The sequence below is a fragment of the Larimichthys crocea genome, chromosome III (assembly GCF_000972845.2).
Source record: "Larimichthys crocea isolate SSNF chromosome III, L_crocea_2.0, whole genome shotgun sequence".
In the NCBI taxonomy this organism is placed as follows: domain Eukaryota; kingdom Metazoa; phylum Chordata; class Actinopteri; family Sciaenidae; genus Larimichthys; species Larimichthys crocea.
The window spans coordinates 35,832,353-35,849,379 of NC_040013.1; the positions used below are offsets into that span (position 1 = coordinate 35,832,353).

The window sequence follows — 17,027 nt, forward strand, 5'->3', positions numbered from 1 at the left end:
GTGAAATGTGCAATAAAGTCTGACTGAGTAAAGACGGTTTGGACACTGTGGTGCTGCTTGAAACCTAGTTATGAAGAACAGAGGGACGCCATAAAGTCATTTAAGTGGTGAGTGTCTTCAAATTTATGTTTTGGAGCAAAAAAAAAAAAAAAAAAAGTCCCATCAGCCTTCATTTAAATCTCTTTTAATCGTCATGCCAGAGCCACATCACGAGTGGACAAACAACACTTAAATCAACAGACGTCAAATTAAATAAATAAATAAACATCATCAATAGGCTACTCTCACGAACCCTGTAATTTGAGTTATGGCTGACACAAAAATATCTTAAGAAATTTAAACTATCTATAAACTGAAGCCCAAACAATAGACCGTCTATAATGAGATCTACTAGAAGAATGGCCAAAGCATTGTTTCCTTTCATGAAAAACAATGATGTAAGACTGGATCATGTGTTAGAGACTGTAAAGTTACAGGGCAGGGTGGTGAAACAGTTGAAAGACATTTCATTTTCAATTAGTGGTTTCTTTCCAAAATGCTGTTTTGGAAAGAATGTTAGTTGGTGCTTGTTGCTTAATACCAGAATTACACCAACTGATGTTATGTTGTAAGACGTCAGTGTGATACAAATCTCAGTGTCACTATTACAGAGGGAGCTGATTTGGCACAATGAGTTAGTTGGAATTGGAAGTGGTCCGTCTCTGACTGTCTCCTGTGGCTTTGCAGGAAGTCTGAGAAAACAACCCTGATGACATCATCTCGGCTACAGATCTTTAACAGAAAGCCTGCATTGTGAACCGGGGTTGTGGAATTTGAAAGATGTGGGCATTTTCCAGGCAGGGAGAGTCAAATTAAATGATACTTCTGGTTGCATTATGGGAAATGTATAATCCAGTGTTCCATAGTAAAAGCCATCTCAGTCTCCGCTGCTTCGATTTTTGGCCATTTTCATCACTGAGAGTCAAGCCTGCCTCTTGCAGGTGCCATGATCACACCTGGATGCAGCCTAGTATAACCTCAATCTGATCTGTTGGCCAATGAGCAGCTGGGTGTGAAAGGCCTTGCTCAAGAGCACCTCAGTGGTAATGAGGAAGGGGAAAGAAACACTCTTTTACCTTCCCCACCCAGATGTATTGGCCAGACCTTCCAGTCAAAACTCTACTTCTCTAACCTTTAAACCACCAATTGAATATCTTGTGAATCCACAAACTGTAAAAAAGTACTAAATCAAAAAAGAACCTCTTTAACCACTTTTATCAGACAACACCCACGGTTACAATTAAGCCATTTAGCTATTGAACACGGGCTGGTCTTGCTTTGAAAGGCTGCTGTTGTCCTAACAGAATGACACTTACTAATCCTCCCACAGCAGCAGTTCTCAGTCTAAAGATTTGACCGAATTCATATCAAATGTGGGATCCAGGAGTAGACAGATTACTTCATTATTTTGTCTAATTAGATAACTCTTATTTCATATAGTAAGGTTACAATAGTAGTATACAGTCCTTCTCTGTTGCCGGCATAGTTGACGCCAATGAACTTAATGCCTCGTAAAAAAAAAGACGAGTTGGACATCATAAGCTATCTCCACCCTTCTAAGTAGGTCATGGCAAACTTTAAATCATATGAAGATAGGCGGACCCTATAAATTGTCAAACTTTAGGCTTTCATATTAAACAACCACAAAAATTCATTAAAGGCTCTCACTCTAGTCTTTAAAATGAATTTAATATAAACCCTGTAGAGACTTGTTCAGATGTTAAAAAACATTGCTCGGATTCCTCATACCACTGAAGCTTAACTCGCTGGCTGATCTGTTTTCAGCTGAAACACACTAACTGTAAATGATCTGTATCAGACTTCAGTGTCCAGACACGCTGTAATCTTTGGGGAGGCAGGTAGGCCTCAGACCCCATGACCGTCAGCAGTGTGATTCAGCTAAGTTTATTCAGTACGTTTGGGCAGGCTTGAAGAAACAATGACCAACTTTATTCAGTGTCACCCGGACACCCACTCGTCTTTTTATGTAGTCATGATTTGTGTGTAAGTCATCCGGTGAGCTGGAGCACCTTGAGAATTCCAAATGAGCAAGTTCAAGCATTTGTGTGGTAAGGAAGAGCAGTTCCTGGAAAATGTTTAGTCTTCTTTACTGATATCTGTGTTGACAAGGCTTGCTTTGAAAAACTAAATCATGTACTTCACACACAAGTGGGGAAAGTAATAATAACACAAGCAAAGGCATCTGTTAAATCCCCTTCATCTGTATACATTCAGTCCTGAGAGTTTTAGACAGCATAAGATGTTAAAGCATGTTGAACAATCTAAGGAAGAAAAAAAGGAAGGAATCTAAGGAAGAGGCCTGTGGCCTATTTTCCTGTCAGACCCTTACATAGTGGAGCAATGTGGGCATATCATTACAAATCCATGAACCCAGGAATAATGAATCATTGGAAGTTAGTCTGGATGCCATTTATATTTATATCACAGGATAGATGTTTGTTATTATATAAAGAAGGGGGATTTCTCACTTGCCTCTGTTGGCATCTAAGTAGTTTTGGTTTTCCTGTATTTCTCCAAGACAATAGATGTGAAATGGATTTTCCATATTACTTTGGATCCATAAAAAGACTTTTCATCTGACTGTTTTTTGTTTTGTGGAGTTTCTTTTGTAAATTTGTTTCTACACTAAGTTGAATCAACACCTCTTTGGCACAGTCAAGTTCATAAAGCTGTTGTTCATTGCAGGGCTATATTTTTACAGATATTGATGTTAATGTCCACTCTCTGTACTGAATGTTACAGTATTTTTCCGATATATCATTTACTGTTGACAGAGCAAATTTAATGGCCAATGCAAATATTGAAAATGTGATTTTATAAATACTACTTTCATTTCCTCAAACCAAAAACATTCAATCAGTACTTTCACTGCCTCACTATTATGTAGGGAATAATCTCAAGCACTTCCTCTGTCTCATGCTCTATTTCAACAACACACATTCATCACACATCTACAAACTTTATAAAAATGGTCACAGAGTTTGTCACAAGAGCAGACAACCTCAGTGCTGACAGACAAGTAAGGCGTCTCAAAATTCTCAGTCTTAAGGACCAAAGAAAGACCTTGCAAGAACTGACAAGGTCGACACAGTGACTAATGGTGCAATAGTGTCTTCAAGAACTGTGTGTCAGAAACTGGGTTGGTAAGGACTTGTTTGCAGTATAGCAACAAAGAAACCATTACTGAAAGAGAAACATAGAGTGAAACACTTGGAAAAAAAAGAACACAAGAAATGGAGGGAGATTGGTATAAAGTGTTGTGGACTGATGAGTCCAAGTTTGAACAGTTTGGCAACAAGTGAAGAGTGTATGTTGGACAGAGGGAGGGGGAGAGATATAAAAAATGAGCGTCTCTTGCCAACATCTTAACATGGAGGGGGTACTATTATGGTGTGGGGTGCCATTTCAACCTCAGGAACAGTTGACTTAGTGAAAATTGATGGCATCATGGATAAGAAAGTATACCACAACATTCTTGTGAGACACAGAATACCATCTGAGAGTTATCTTATAAGGCCTGGATTTATTTTCCAAGAGGACAATGACCATAAACATTAATCTAACCATTGTCTGAACTACCTCTGACAGAAGGAATCTGCTGAAACATGAAAATGATGGACTGGCCCCCTCAGAGTTCAGACCTCAACCCCACAGAGCAAATTTGGGGCGAGTTGGAAAGTAAACTGGATAGATCTACTGTACATTCACAGGAAAGCCTTTGGCTTGAGTTGCAGAAGGCATGGGATAACATTAGTGTTGAAGTTCTTGGTAAATAAATTGACACAATGTCAGAGAGATGTGCTGCTTAAATTGCTGCAAAAGGTGGACATACTAAATATTAAAGTTAAAAGAGGATAAAATCAGTAGGACTCAATGCATCTGATATTTGTTGTGCTCAGAGTAATCATCTGCAAGTTTCATGAACATTATGAAATAAAATCATGTTTTGGAGGCAAAAAAAAAGGTCAGTATTTTCTGATTTGCCAGGTGTTCTAATAATTTTGGCCACCACCCTTTATATATACACATATATATGCAGAGACATGGCTAGAGTACAGAACCTACACACAGTTCTGGATGAGTGAATTGTAGCATGGAGCTAATCCCTTTCACACCCATCTGCTGACCAATGGGAATCTAAGGCCCCTGATTTTCCCTGTTGCATTGTGAGCCACATCCAGCAGGCTCAGAGGGGCTCACGAGTCAATGACTGCACACAGACACGGTGGTAATGTGACATGTTACTGTCCAGTCACATGACCAGAAAAGACCAAAGACTTAAAAAAAAAAATTCTTACAGGTGTCTTTTCCAACAATCTTCAAGAGATGCACAAAAAAGTGAAGAATCTGGCATCAGCTGAGTTGGCAACATGTGGTTTGCAGATAAAGATATCAGCAATGTGCTTCCTCAGTATCCTCATGGATGACACACATTCAAAATGCACTCACAGGAAAATGAACATCGCTCTTGTTTACAGCAAAACTACATGCAAGGATCATTCCTTGGTTTAGATAAGTGCCCCAGCTCCTTGTTGGTGATAAATTGGAGACAGACTTTGAGAACAGCCTTTCGTCAACAGTAGTCAGTGGTCGTAGGCAGATGCTAACAATTTACTTGAACTCACTGCAAGCCATTGTGCTCTAAAGTGCAGTATGCTAAGAACATGATATCTAACATTAAAGATATGATAGGGCAACCACATTAAAGCATGCTACCTAGCTTTAAATGACTTTTATTTCTGACACCCGGAGTGTGAGAAAGGGTGACATGCAACAAAGGTCACAAGCACGGCTGGAACCAGGATTGTTGTGGTCATATGGCATGCATCTTGGGTCTCCATAATGGCCCAGTCTACTGGACCCCTGACAGACATGAAAGAAGTATTTACTGTGTCAAGAGAGCAGAATGTAATTTTCTGAGATGTGAGTCTTACAATTTCAACATAATGCTTGGTGCTGAGAGCTACAAAGCACAAAAGAGCAATTTCATTGGAGCAAGGAAAAATAATTGTGGTGTGTCATTGAGGTTACAGGAATTTTATGGTATGACTGCCTGTCATTTTCTTCGGAACTCAGCCGACCGCTAAGAATTTTTACGGCCATTCTAAACACACATGACAAATTTCTAATAAGACAACAAAGATACTGTTTATCTTTTCTTTATATGGAAAAGGTATTTGTATTTACCAAGGAAAGTGCTGATGATTAACTATGGTGGCAATAAAGACTGGGAGGTTGTCGTAGTCTTTAATGTTTGGACTCTCAGCAGTTCACCAACCTTTTTTCTTTGCTACAACAGACCTATGATGTGATTGTTTTAGTTATAATGGTGTAAAGTATAGGGCTGCTTAGCCCTTCACAATACAACAATGTAATAATGCTTCATTCAAAGTCCATCAGACCTTTACTTGATAAGATACTAACAAAGGTAAATAGTTGTTAAGTACCAAATGTCTGACTTAAATCATTGATGCAGCTTCTTTGAACTGAATCGCTGCTGATTTTCAGTTACTCGACTTGCTCACCAGGGGGTGGCAAAAGCTTAAATATAATCTACAGATAGACAGACATCATGATCTTCCATTATAACTGATGTCGATTTGTTGGAACTTTTATTACATTACCAGTTACCATAGTCATTTTATTATGCAGTTTAATCCTTTCTGTGATCTAAAAAAAAAAAGTCTTTGCAAACTGGAAAATTTTATTTTATTAAAACACTGCCCACTATACCGAATATATATGCTCAAGCTGAACAGCTACAAATGGTACAGTTAAGTAAAAAAAATGTAGCATGTGGAATTAAGAAAATAATTCAGTAACATAAATGATTACAGTAATGTATGTACACTGATTATTACAATCAACAATGTAAAGGCACAAGGTCACCAACTATGTTATCAACATAAATTTAAATTAAGACTTATTAGTTTAAATAAAAAGGCCTCACTAAAAGAATTTAGTGTAGTCGTGGATTATTTTACATTATTAGGCTATAACGCTGTTATTTCACGTGTCTCTCCCTGAAAACCGTGATTCATATTGTATGGGATCACAAAAAAAAGAGATGACAAATTTATCACTTAAAGCTACTAAATTGTATTATTTGTATTGTTTGTGGTTTTTGTTTTGTTGTTTTCTGTTACTCTTAACCCTAATTATCAACATATCATTAACATAGTCCAGCTGTTATTATTTCTGATGAACGATAAAACACATAATGTATGAAACATCGTGTAACAGGCCTGTTTGACAATATGAGACCTGTGAATTACATCACCATTCTATTTCCATGTACTAGTTAACTGTAAATCAGCGTCTAACTCTAATATTATCAGACTGATACTGAAACGATGTGATGTTTATTCACGTATCCTCAGGACAAAGAATACATTTTGAAATATTCAAATTTTAGTGCTTGACTGAAACAATAAGCTGCAACCTGATTACAAGTGAGGTGAGATAGGTGATGTGGTGATGTTTGTACCAGATTTGTACAAATGCAACACGATCAATAAAAGAGTTGCACAGACATAAAGTCACCAGATGATGGCAGAGTTTCTTCATCAGTTGGTTTCTAGCTTGGAAATAGTTCTGTACTCAATATACAGCAGAGAAGTAGAGCAGGACTTTTCAGATTATTTTATTTTATTATTATTATTATTATTATTATTAACAGCTAAATGTTAACCTGGGTTTTGATTCAACCCTATAATGGTGTTTTTGTAATTGACATCAGTGTTAAAAAAAATATTATTTTCTTAACAAAAATGACTGTACTGTGTACTATGTTGTTTTTGTATCTAAGACAGCGGTAACTCACAATCACATCTCTGGAACATTAGTGTGGCCATACCAAATACCTCACTGTATATATCCTTTAACTTCAAAAAGGCTCAAACACAAAATCAATCAAATAAAATCTGACATTATAAAGAATTTATTGCAGGCAAACAACACCATAAATAATATTTACAAACTATAAAACAACATTCCTTTTTATGGGTTCTTGCTGGTAAACAGTCTGTCAGTCTTGGATAAGAACGAATCCTTTTTGCAGTTATGACAAACTGATCACTGCTAACTGCAAAATGTGTAGATATTTAAAGCTACATTCAGAAAATAACTGAATTAAGATGCACCGCATTCTCACAATTTTGTTTGGCTTTAACCCCAAAAAACATATTAAAAAGGGGGCTTTGCCTATATCCACTTTCCGGTTTGTGACTGAATTTACAGAAAGTATTGCATCTACCAAACTGCACAGCCTTTCACAGAATTCCTGCCCACTTAGGTTAACTACAGTCAGATTAACAGTTGAATAGCTTTAAATATAGCGCTCAATATTGGCAACCTGACAAGAGACACAAGTCCAAAATGGTGGTGATCAAAGTCACCACACCCATCTACAATGCTTTTTACATAAGGGTTTTGCATTTCTGATGAATAATTAAGTTTTGGCCTGCAGTTTATGCATGGGACATTAATTAATATTCAACAAATTATGCACACATCTTATCTGCCTTTAAAAAAAGGAACTCTAAGAAAATCCACAGCACACCGTTTCCCTCTTGGCTTTTAGTCTAGGCATGAAGGAAAGAAGTCTCTGAAAGAAATCAAAACAAGAAAAAGAGAGCTTCCATATCCAAAAACATCTTAATACCTTAACATTCCAAACGTGTTGATTGTCCCCACTTTCTAATCAACACTGACTGAAAAAAGTGTCAGAAGTGCAACTATTAACAGCTGTTTTTGTTAAAATGCTTGTTTGCAGTAAAATAAATGTTTAAACCTATCTGGTGCTAGTTTTCTTTGTGTTTCAACATTCCAGAAAGTTGAGTGGGAAAAGTACAGTATGTGCCTGTTGAGTTTCACAGATTCTCACTCTTGTATCATTGTTGTCGTTTCCTCTCGGATTCTAAACAAAAACTCTCAAAAGCTGCTTCTATCTCAGGCCCCATCTCGTCTTCAGAGTCGTCGTCGTCGTCATCATCGTATCTGTAAGTGAGTTAGAGCGACAGACTTTACTTTGCAGATCTTTAAGACAAATGTGTTCCTGAATGTGTTGATCGTTCGTGTGACTGATATTGACATGACCGGAAATATGTGCACTTAACTGCCATTTACACAACACACAAAAACACAAGCTTACAGAGCACACACACACAATTTGGAGAGAGAGGACAGGAGCGAGCTAAGCCCTCTTTCAGACCCAACTGCTGACTACACTGAATCTGAAGCCATGGTTGAACCTGTTGCATTGTGGGCCAGTCAAACACATTCGCCAAGCTCAGGGGCCCACAAGTCAGTGGTCGTCATATGATCTGCCATAATAATGCAGTCACGTGACAGAAGATGTGCCAGCACAGGGGTACTGTAAAACAGATGTGAGTCTAAATAAAACCATGAACTAGTGATGAATAAACCAGATAATTACTGTAACATTAGTCTGTTAACAGAAAATCTCATCTACACCCTTTACTTGTTGGTGGAATTATTTTGAAGGTGCAGGTCAGGGTACCACCTGAAGCACCACTGAATGGACAAAGCACATAAAGATACTAAATTGAAGTAAATACATTACACACATTGTCGCTGCCTGCTTACTCTGTTTCCACTATATGACCAATGTAAAGAAACATCACAAAGATGTGACTTACATTGATTAGAGATATTTTGATTGTGTAGTAGTAATAATGACCTAAAAGAAAGGCATGTATGACTGTTGTACTTACATTTCATTTCCATTTTCTCCATAAATATCATGGAAATAGTGCTGCCTGTCCATGATCTCTTGGTATTTCTCAGCATATTCTGTGAAAGCAGAGAGACCGACAGTCAATCACAAAAAAGGTTTTAAACCTATTTAAAAAGGACACTTGGCAGAGGAGAGTGTGTAAGTGTACAGGTGCAGAAACATCTATTCGCTCTGATTTCCTTACCAGCATACTAATGATAATGTTTAAAAGAAACAGCAGTCGTGTAATTGGGGAAAGTTGCAACACATTTTAATATACTTAAAGAACACTTGAGAAACACTGATCAACCACCTTTCTTATTAATATAACATTATGTCTGCATAACACACCCCTAAAATTAAAAGGTGTGCATCTTACATTAAATGTTCTAACACTGATTAATTCTTCCACTTCACAGCTCCACTGTTTTATATAGACATAGACAAAATTACAAAAATTAAATGTTATGCAAAACCACTTTCTCCAGTGTCTGCCTAAATGCCTTTTTTATATTTACTACAGACACTAGGGAATGATGTGGCATATCCCTGGTGCCTGTGATTGACAGAACGGAGCTGATAGACTATGTTGCCGTCTCCTGATCTATCATGCACATGTTCACATAGCCTCACCTGGGTCTGCTGCTGTAAAAGGAGTTCCGTCTTCTGTGTAGAACGTGGGTTCATTCTGAGAGGAAAGAGACAAATCCATGACAAACAGGAATACAGAAAACAACAGAGATTCAAATAAAGGAAGAAAGGGTAGTATGGTACAGTTGACACTCACCATGAAGTAGTTGGGGTCATTGTCTGGCGTGGCGTTGCTGGCTGCTGCAGCAGCACGGACTCTACCCCAATCACTAGATCTCAACTCCACAAGTTTCAGAAGCATCTGTCTGACATCCCTGAGGAGAAATTATATCAGAACACTTTACCGAGGGTGTCTTTGTGGTACATGTTCCTGATGATTTCCTGATGGTTTCATTTTAATCGTTTATAAAATTCTGCAACTGAAATCTCCTATAAAAATACACAAATAGTTTTTGGTGAAATCTATTCTTCTAAAAATTTTGATGATGGATAATTGTCTTTAACACCACCACCTGGAACAGACATGATCATAAGGTACAACTATGTTGGCAGACACCTCTGCAAATATCTCTGCATCCATTTGCAGTGTTTCAGATGCAGAGGCATGTTTGAAGCTTTTTAAATCTAAGGTTACTTAGAGTAGCAGCTGCACATAAAAAAAAACATATTGATATACATACCTGCTGCAGGTGGCATCCAGTAGAATATTTTCTATTCTTTTGATCAGTTCTTCCATGTGTCGTTTTCCGCTCTCTTTCCACGCATCATCCAAAACAGAGCCTGTCAGCTGTAAATTTAAAACACATTCTCATTACCTCTTTAATCAACAGGACTACCTGTAAATCTATAAATGTATCTAATTAAGATTTAAAACCTTGAGCAGTTTGACAGCACAGATGAGATTTGCATCCACAGGATGGTTGAACAGACTGTTCATCAGGTCATTCAGCGCAGACAGAAGGATATCTGCTCGATTTGGAGGTCCTTTTCCACTCTTAACCTAAACAAGCAAAAAACAGATTGGCACAAATGACAATGAAAAAGGTTGAAGGCATGCCGAGTAGTATTCTGGCATTGGTAGTTTATGAAACCAACTTGTAAGTCACCTCTCATCTGAGATCTATAACAAATATGAAAAGGTGGACTGTTTAGCCGGTCTGTTTTTTATGAACAGAAATTGGTCTGTTGAATTAGCACACACGCTTAGTAAGTTCAGCATAGTATTTTCCTCAGTGCCACTAAGACTAAAAGCGATATGTGTGGTAAAGTATGGTCAAAATAAAGACGCAATTATGTGATTCAAAAAGTCCATATTGATTTTACATGATGATTAAATAAATGCATTTATACATCTTTAGATAAGATAATCTAAAGCTATCTGAAAGACAACATCCTACCTCCAGGTTAAGATAGAGCTCTCCCAGAAAGAGCACAAAGGAGTGGAGTTTCTTCTGAGTCTCCCCATCTCCTCGGACAGCTACATCCCTCTGCTGAAACTCTGTTTGACATCTACGGAAAACAACATTCTTCCTTTTAATGACAATACAATGATGAGTCAATATCAATAAGTCAGACTGTAGCACTAAATCACAACACTTGTGTGATACAAACATTTTTTACTGCTTTATCATATGTATGTATTACTTCTGTATATGTATGTAATAAAAAAGGTTCATAGGATTTTAAAATTAAAAAACAAAAAACAGAAATAAATCACCTTTTCAGGAGCAGCTGACGAAAGTTGCCACTTGGTGGGCTGGTAGTTAGGTGATGGGACAAGTAGTTACAGAGCCTGGCACCAGTGTAAGCGAAATTAGGAATGGTAGTAGACTGCAATGAAAAGAAATACACACAGGGGTAAGAAAACATGCATGCATGTTTATATTCATTGCGTAAGCTGTATTTAGACAGGTTGAGTTTGATCATGCTATCAAATATTTATTCAGAATAAGGGCTGAATGTGTCTCTACAAACCTGTGTGTAGATCAGTTCCACCAACTCAACCAACAACTCTTCAGTAGTAACCCAGGAATTGAGCACGCTAGTCATGTATTCAATATCTGAATCAAACGACCCAGGTGAGGAGCTCAGGTGGCCAAGGAAGTCTGTGACCGTATCAGCCAGGGTTGGTTCACCGTAATAGCTTCCACTGTCATCATAAAAAGCGGGTTCCTAAACAAAAATCATAATAAAAACATTAAAAACAAACCCAGAAAACGGAATAGTAATAGTATCAGGACAAAAGGCAGTGATGTTGATGGTGTAATAATTCCTTTTACCTCATATGAGGTAATTCCAGAGGGGACAAACTCGGGGGCATTGGCTGAAAGCTTTGATGACTTGACCACAGAATCCACTTCATTGCACGTCCTGGAGGCAGACGTACTGTTGGCATTTGCATTTTGTTGGGGTCTTTTAAAATCTGAAAGAGTAAGATGAAAGATCGGTCTTTGTTATACTTGATACTACTTATCACACATGGCAAAAACAATCTTTAAACAAAATTTATTTCCTAAAACAGCTGAGCCCTGGCTTATAACAAATGTTCCTCAAACAGGAGCACATTATGCTTTTGTTGGCATTTTCAGCCACACATGTGGTGAACTAGCACCACTAGTATTTATGACAAAAGGATGCTACAGTCTATAAGCTACATCAGACTTTGGATATAAAGGCCGTATGATTGATTGGTTGGTTGTAGTCTTAAAAAGTAGGACTACATTTGATTTATTTCAGAGACAAATTGTGTTGCAGTGTGGCTACGAAATCTAACATATGGTGTAAAACAACAATCAACTGTAGATCTAAAACATAGTACTACACAGCCAATATTACCAAAAATGGTATGTGGTACCAACTATGATGCAATACTAAGAGTTAGATTATGGCAAGTGTGTGTGTGTGTGTGTGTGTGTGTGTGTGTTACAGTAGGTGATGGCTGAGGGGATAACTTTTACAATAGTGGTCCCAGGGAGGTCAACCCGATGGATGGACCTGAAGCTGACTGGACAAGCGGTGTTGTGCACAAACACACCTCCAACTACCAGACTTGTGTTTTTTTACGGTCAGACTGCAGGGGCAGCTAAAGGACAGTATGAGCACCAACCTAATGAAGCAATATATTATGTTGCTGATTAACCTATAATTTCATACTGGACCATGATGGCTACACTTAAAAGGGCATTTTAAGGTTATTTTGTATGGTTTTATAACATTAGACTCACTCTAACAGAGTCTTATTGACACATTCACACTGTTAACTAGCTCCCTGCTACTTAAGTAACCTCCTGTCAGCTGCTGACTTAAAGAGGAACTCCTCCTTCCTCTTAGCTCTGCGCTGCTAACTCAACATGTTAAGAGAAAAGCGAGTGGCAGCTCCATAAGCTCAAGGTTTGTCTGTGTCACACAGCCTTAACTGTGGCGCGCAGCTAGTCAACTATGTGATATCCGAGTGGGAGCTTTATTTAGATGCTGCGTTATCTCACATGAAACAACAATCCGACAGGTGCATGTCGCAACGCCAAAATGCTAACGCTAGCTACGTATTTAGCATCCGCCTAAGCTAATGACAGCGACTAGCTCAGCTAGCTCAGCCAGAGGAAAGTGCGTGGCCACTGTTAACACCAGCTGAACACAGTTTTGGTCCGTCAGTGATCGTGTGATTTGACACTTTCACGCAAAACGAATCTGAAAGCAACCCCCCCGTTAGCCCCGTTAGCTCCCCCTACCTCCAGCACTGACGTCGCTGGCTGTGCTAATGTTGTTCTCGGCAAAAGGCGGGGATGTTCGCGGCTGTCTCAGCGGCTCCCTTTGGTTAAAAATCGCGGTCTGTGCGTCACCGTCACCGGCGACAGCCATGAGCCAGGAGTCTCCTGGAAGATTTCGGTATCTCCCCGCTCCGGGAGCTCGGTCGAAATTGTCGTTCATGCTGGTTTGTCCTCCGGGACTCTCAGAGGAGCATCAGACGCGCTGTCCCCCGCGACAACGGCTCGTTTCTTTGTCTCCGTAGTAACAGCGTGTTTCCTCACAGCGCAGCGTCCTATCTCTCTTTCATGGTGCCTTTTTCTCTATCGTACAGTATCACAGTGGTATACACACAACTTTTCTTTTTTTTTTTTGGGCCACTTCCTTTAACAACAAACTCGTTGCCACCTGATTATCCTTCACAATCTTTGATATTTAAAAAAAATAGTTCCGCCTAGTGGCGTGGAGCGGGAGCGGACGATATAGCCTTAAATAAATGGAGGAATACTGTACCACAGTATAATAATTTAATACATCTTTGGGAAAGCAGGTAAGGTCTTTTAGATAGATAGATGACACTAAGAAAAAATATTCAAGCAGAAGATGTTTTGTACTGATGCAACATTACATATATATACATATATTCTCGCTTTATACACAGAGCCATGGGCCTATTCTACTGACACTAACACAATAACTTGTGCTTACTTACTTACCTTTTTATGTGTTTACTTGATTAGTTGTTAGTTATTTAACTGATTAGTTAGAATTTTTACTTACTTCCAAAATGGTAATCTATCTAGTACTCAAATACCATTATTCAGCAATAGTGTGTGTCACTTATGCTTTGCTTTGGCTCAAAAATAACTCATTAGATAGATAGATAGATAGATAGATAGATAGATAGATAGATAGATAGATAGATAGATAGATAGATAGACAACATTTGACAACTTCGAGTATCTTCAAGGTATTTAAATAAAGCTAGATGACACTGAGAAAAAATATTCAAGCAGAAGATGTTTTGTGCTGATGCAACATTACACCAAATATTCTTGATGCCTTGTCCATCACTTTATACACAACAGAGCTGAGATCCCCACTGCAGCCATGGGCCTATTCTACTGACAAACACAATAACTTGTGCTTACTTACCTCCTTTTTATGTATTTACTTGATTAGTTGTTAGTTATTTAACTGATTAGTTACAATTTTTTACTTACTTGAAAAATTATCTATCTAGTACTCCAATAACTCATTAGATAGATAGATAGATAGATAGATAGATAGATAGATAGATAGATAGATAGATAGAAGATAAGATAGATTTAATTGTTGATGATACTCTAAGTAATTTTTTCTACTGTATACTCTGTATTAGAATGTAAACACAATTATTATTATTATTATTATTATTATTATTGTTGTTGTTGTTAAATTATTGCACTGGATGTTCCTAACTGTTTTACTATAAATTTCAAAAATGAAAGAACGAATCTGGGAGGAAATACAGTAGGTAGGTATTTGGATAATGGACATCATCATCACTCATTCTCTAAATAAAAATTAATAATACATGTTTTATTGCACAAGTTTATTAGACATATACACTGATTCAGTCCGAGCAAGTTATCTATTACATGTCCGTAGTCCTAATATCTACTTTTTTTCTTCTCTAGATTTTTTTTCAAAAACAGTTATGTGTGTGTGTGTGTGTATAATGATCATTTTATACAATGGATAACTGTTTATTTTGTTTTTTGTTATTAATATTACAGATTCTTACACATGTAATGCATTTTGCTGATGTAGTTGTGGATGCAGTGCAAATTTTAATCATTATTCAGGATGACAAGATGATATGTAAAATGCAGTGGAGGAAAAGGTGCAGTATTTTTGTCCTTGATTTGGTTTCAGAGTAATTTAATATAACATGGGGAGCAAAACCCCAACCTTCTATGAAAATGAACCTCCTCAAATTATATTTTCTCAATTGAACTGTTGAGGTAAATTCATACTTCATGATCTGTACTTAATGCTGTTTTAGAAGAATCTCCCCAATTCTAGGAATGGTGGAGAAATACTAAATTCTTAATTTGAATTCAATCTAACTAATTTTGTCTTTAGAGAAAAAAATCAAAAGCCGATTGTGAAAATTTTGATTTTAACTTTTTGCTTAGGTTGTCTAAAATCCTCAAATTTCCAGATATCGTATTGAGGACATGACCTCTGTGTCTGCAGTGTTAGCTCCTGCCCTGTTTGTGGGTTTAGGCAGTGGTTGTCTGCACAAAATGAGGGCATAATGATGGACCTGTTAAAGGGTATGTGGTATCCAACCAAGGGTTGGATAATTACATTTAAACGATATAACACACATTCATGCATCACAGAGGAGATTCTGGACCTGTGCAACCCCTCAGAAGTGCCTCTCTCCCTGAGCTCACTCAGTAGCTGCCCACTACAAACATGTGTTGCACCAGACCTCTCAGTGTAAGTATTCATTAGTTGTTTTAGCCTCCAGTCATTTTCCACTTGTTTCCCAAAGCTGGCTCACATTATGCCACAGAGAATTCCCATGCCAGAAATGCGTAGACCCACTTTGATAAAAGATTGCTGCCCCTATTTTCTGTTATTGCTGTTTCTCCCCCCCCCCATGCCAGTGTCTTGGAGGGAGTTCAAACATTCACAAGTCTCGGGAATGCACAAGATGACAAATAGGACTGGATTTTGGGGGAGATCACTTGCATACAAAAAAGTTTCATGATTCATCAGTACACATTATCCAGGTTATATGTTGATTTATTGACTGCAACATTAGGTCACATACAGAGTGACAAATTAAGAAAAATACAGTACTACTGTATGTGGTGTAATTTCATAGCAGAGACTAACCGTCCTATTGTGTACTCTTTTTTTTCTTCTTTTTTTTTTGTAACTTTAGAAAACAAAACACTTCTGAAACACTTGCAGTCATTCATTTTATTCATTCATAAATTGAACCCAACACCCCTCAGCTGAACATCCAATCTTAGGTAACATCTAAAGGGTTATCCTCTTGTGAATCCAACCTGTGGCTTAGTGTTAGGGTTAAGGTTAGGGCAAAATGTTGTGCAACAGCTGCACTATTTTGCACAAATTGCTTGAGAGAGCAGAAAAAATGCAATAGACGGTGCTGTGTATGGTGCAGAGATGGTCATGAAATAATATTCCATATGTTGCCTTGACTGTCATGGTGGAATGCACAGCAGCATTCCTCGGTATTAATCATTCGTTGCAGAGATTCCTTAAATAACCCTTAAAGGGCAATATACTATTGCTGAGAGCAAATGCTTTCCTGTCCTCTGGATTCTGCCTTTGTTGTTTTTGCTCTCCACAATCTGGAGTCGCAATCATGGGCCAACTTTTTAGAGTCTCTTGCAGTCCATCTCTCACCTTCCTGTCTTAGTCTGCACTCCTAATTTTTCATGCCTTTGCTGCGATGGATGTTCAGAGAAGGCAGGATAAGAGAACATGAGGCCCGGAAGCCTGTGGTGTTAATGTTCTCCCCGTGGCCTTTTGATCTGGCATCAAGGCAGCTGCCATTGATTAGTGTGTTTGTGGATGATTACTGAGGGAAGTGGGTGGTCAGACACAGGTCACATCTCTCCTTCTCTCTCATTCACATTTCTGCATCTATAGACACACACACACACATTCAGATCCACTTTCAAGGCCTAACTAGTGATGCAGGCCAACATGGCAAAGCTGTTGTCATATTTTTGCTAGTATTATCAGCAGGTGCTTTAGCAGTTATCTTTAATATTCAAGCCCTGCTGCATTCGGGGAATGTTGTAGCCCCACAGTAATGAGGTGATATTAGGAAATGATGTCACCATCAACAAGCCATACAAGTTAC

General features: G+C 38.1%; 1 protein-coding gene across 1 annotated transcript; it reads right to left on the minus strand.

Annotated features, from left to right (window-relative positions):
• Positions 1-6,984: 6,984 nt before the first annotated feature.
• On the minus strand, positions 6,985-13,517 carry paip1 (poly(A) binding protein interacting protein 1). The gene is made up of 11 exons (XM_010735941.3): positions 13,117-13,517; positions 11,668-11,810; positions 11,363-11,560; positions 11,106-11,218; positions 10,786-10,897; positions 10,263-10,388; positions 10,069-10,175; positions 9,585-9,702; positions 9,431-9,485; positions 8,796-8,874; positions 6,985-8,058 (listed from the first exon to the last, which is right to left on the minus strand). Exons 1-11 carry the CDS (start codon positions 13,313-13,315, stop codon positions 7,953-7,955), a joined length of 1,356 nt encoding a protein of 451 aa, XP_010734243.2. The 5' UTR covers positions 13,316-13,517; the 3' UTR covers positions 6,985-7,952.
• Between the last annotated feature and the right edge of the window lie 3,510 nt (positions 13,518-17,027).

Excerpts from the sequence above, each read along its gene's own strand:
- paip1 (XM_010735941.3), bottom strand. The coding sequence starts at position 13,315 with ATGAACGACAATTTCGACCGAGCTCCCGGAGCGGGGAGATACCGAAAT. Across the intron at positions 11,811-13,116 it reads CAGCGACGTCAGTGCTGGAG|ATTTTAAAAGACCCCAACAA; the intron begins GTAGGGGGAGCT and ends TTACTCTTTCAG. Across the intron at positions 10,898-11,105 it reads CGTCAGCTGCTCCTGAAAAG|ATGTCAAACAGAGTTTCAGC; the intron begins GTGATTTATTTC and ends TGTTTTCCGTAG.